General features: G+C 31.4%; 1 protein-coding gene across 2 annotated transcripts in view; it reads left to right on the top strand.

Annotated features, from left to right (window-relative positions):
- LOC106459560 (protein dead ringer homolog) overlaps positions 1-1,932 on the top strand; it is an 88,305-nt gene extending 86,373 nt beyond the window's left edge. For both annotated transcript variants that reach the window (XM_022386061.1, XM_013919186.2), the window contains exons 6-7: positions 582-818; positions 1,654-1,932. In XM_022386061.1, the coding sequence (XP_022241769.1) occupies positions 582-818; positions 1,654-1,760 (344 nt within the window). In that variant the 3' untranslated portion in view covers positions 1,761-1,932. The remainder of the gene's footprint in view (positions 1-581; positions 819-1,653) is intronic.
- Positions 1,933-2,401: the final 469 nt, after the last annotated feature.

The raw sequence follows: 2,401 nt of genomic DNA on the forward strand, positions 1-2,401 counted from the left end.
GGTGTTAAAGAAGACATAGACATGTTTTTGCTTCAAAACCAATTTATTTCTTTAATCAGGGCATTAACAACCTTATTGTAAGATGGAAAAGCATCATCGATACGAATGGAGACTATTTCATTTAATAAATGTTTTATTTTGATATATAAGTTGTTCGGGTTTTTTCATCTAAAAAAATGCGACATCAATTTCTTGACGACCTAATATAATCTAATATTACATTACATGACCTGGTGCTAAGTTGTACAACCTGACTACGCATATTCTGGTATTAAATCATGTAGTATCTAATATCTCATTACATGACCTTGTGTCAAACTTGTACTTGTGACATGATCGGATGAACACTTAATAACTTGGTGTTATATGAATATTTTAACTATAAAACTTGAGGTCAAATTCCAACTCTTTTTATATTCTGACCTACAAGTTACAAGAAGAATTTGCTGAGTTGATGCATGTGTAAAAGCCGATTGAAGATTTAAGCTCTGCATGAACTTAATTACATTGATTAATTTGGTAATAATTGTCGTAAATGTTTAATTAGTAATTATTCGATTGCTCCTTTCTACCAACAATAGAAGAGGACAGCACAAGGATTCCATCCACTTCTGCTAGATTAGCGTTTCCTCAACAAGAAGCATTGAATCTAGAGGTTCCAAGAGTCTCTTCACCGTCCACAAGGTCAATAGACACTGCTTCTCGCAAAATAGTAGAAGTGCCTGAAGCGCCTCCTGCCAAACGACTACTAAGAGAAGAAGAGCGACACTTGAATCATGGAACGTTACCCAGTACCCATCTGAAGATTACCAGTAGAGGTAAATATTCTAATACTTCAAAGATAGACTTTATGCATTTGGTATGGTAAGGATGTAACTCTATGTAATTGGTAGTAAGAAGGATACTGTAATAACAAACGATGTGTTCTACCATTGTTTATACTCATTGAGTTTTATTATAATCGTTTTGAAACTATAAAAAAATTAAATACTATTTAAAAATATCAAACAGTTGAATAAAAATCCAAAACAAAATATTTTGGTTCTTAGATTCAGAAAAATAGCAATAAATCACTGCTAGTCTAAAACTTACTTCTTAAGACTGGTGGATCTTGTATGTAGTTTTTCTCTTTTTGAATCTTTATGCAGATATTTATAATTTGTTTATGGGTGTTTGTTGTCATTAAACACAGCGAAAGAAGAAAAATATTCAGTTCCTTATTAACTATGAATTACACTGGACAATATCGGTCGTGCCATTTGACGTCTTATGAAAAGTTAACAGCCTGCTTGTCTTGTAGTTTTCAATTAAAGACGAATAAGGAGAAACGGAATGACAACGGTAGAGATACTAACATTTTTATTGTCTAACAACTTTGGGGTAGTCCATTCCTTGAATAATATATGCTTAAGACAAAAGGCTATGAATTTAAGTTAATAATCAATTACCCTGCATAAATCAGAAGAGTTGCCTTTGATATGGTACAGAGATTCCTCAACAGCAGAAACAAGGCAACTACTTAAGGAAATAGTCCGAAAAAAATACTTATTGTAGTTTTTAAAATTTAAAGATTACCTGTTCCACAGTGTCTATACATTACTTATTATTTAATGATTAACTTCAGTTTTTTGTTTTGTTTTACTTTTCTGACAGATGACGGTCGGTCTCATCTAGACAACTCAATGGTTGTCAGTATGGAGATAAACGGTGTAATGTACCAGGGAGTTTTATTCGCCCAGAACCACAGAAGACGGTTGTAATGAAATGAAAGGAAGGAGGGGTGTTGTGTTCAATACGTGTTGAGTGCCTTGTTTCTTCGTGCTGAAATATAAAGTTCAATGGTGTATATACTCCTCGTGTCTCCTAATAAACTTATGAATTCACGTATGGGCACTAGATGGCGACACCAGCAAACCAGTTGACAGTTGGTGGGAAGTTCTTTATACAAAATGAAAACAAAACTATAAATACATGATAATACAAAATATAACTCGGTTTGTAGAAAATGTAATTGTAATGACTAAGAATTGAAATATACATACGTTCCATAGTGATATTCTATTTAATTTTTTTTTCTAATTAAACAACTAATTGTTAAGTAATTTTGATGCATAACGAAAAAGAATTTTTTTAAGTTCCAAGACGAACAAAGCTGTAAAAGTGCTATGAAAATTTCTAAATTGGTTTATACCAGTGTGAAGATACTTTATTTTGATGAGCTCAGGCCATTAAGGCTTTCTTGTTCAGACAAGTTTAAAATTAGATATATACATCTAATACATTCTGATAAGTTAAAATATATATATATATATATATATATATACATCTAATACATTCTGATAAGTTAAATATATATATATACAGCTAATACACATATAATGAGACGAAATTGTAAAATCAA

Source organism: Limulus polyphemus, unplaced genomic scaffold (assembly GCF_000517525.1).
Source record: "Limulus polyphemus unplaced genomic scaffold, Limulus_polyphemus-2.1.2 Scaffold627, whole genome shotgun sequence".
Lineage (NCBI taxonomy): Eukaryota > Metazoa > Arthropoda > Merostomata > Xiphosura > Limulidae > Limulus > Limulus polyphemus.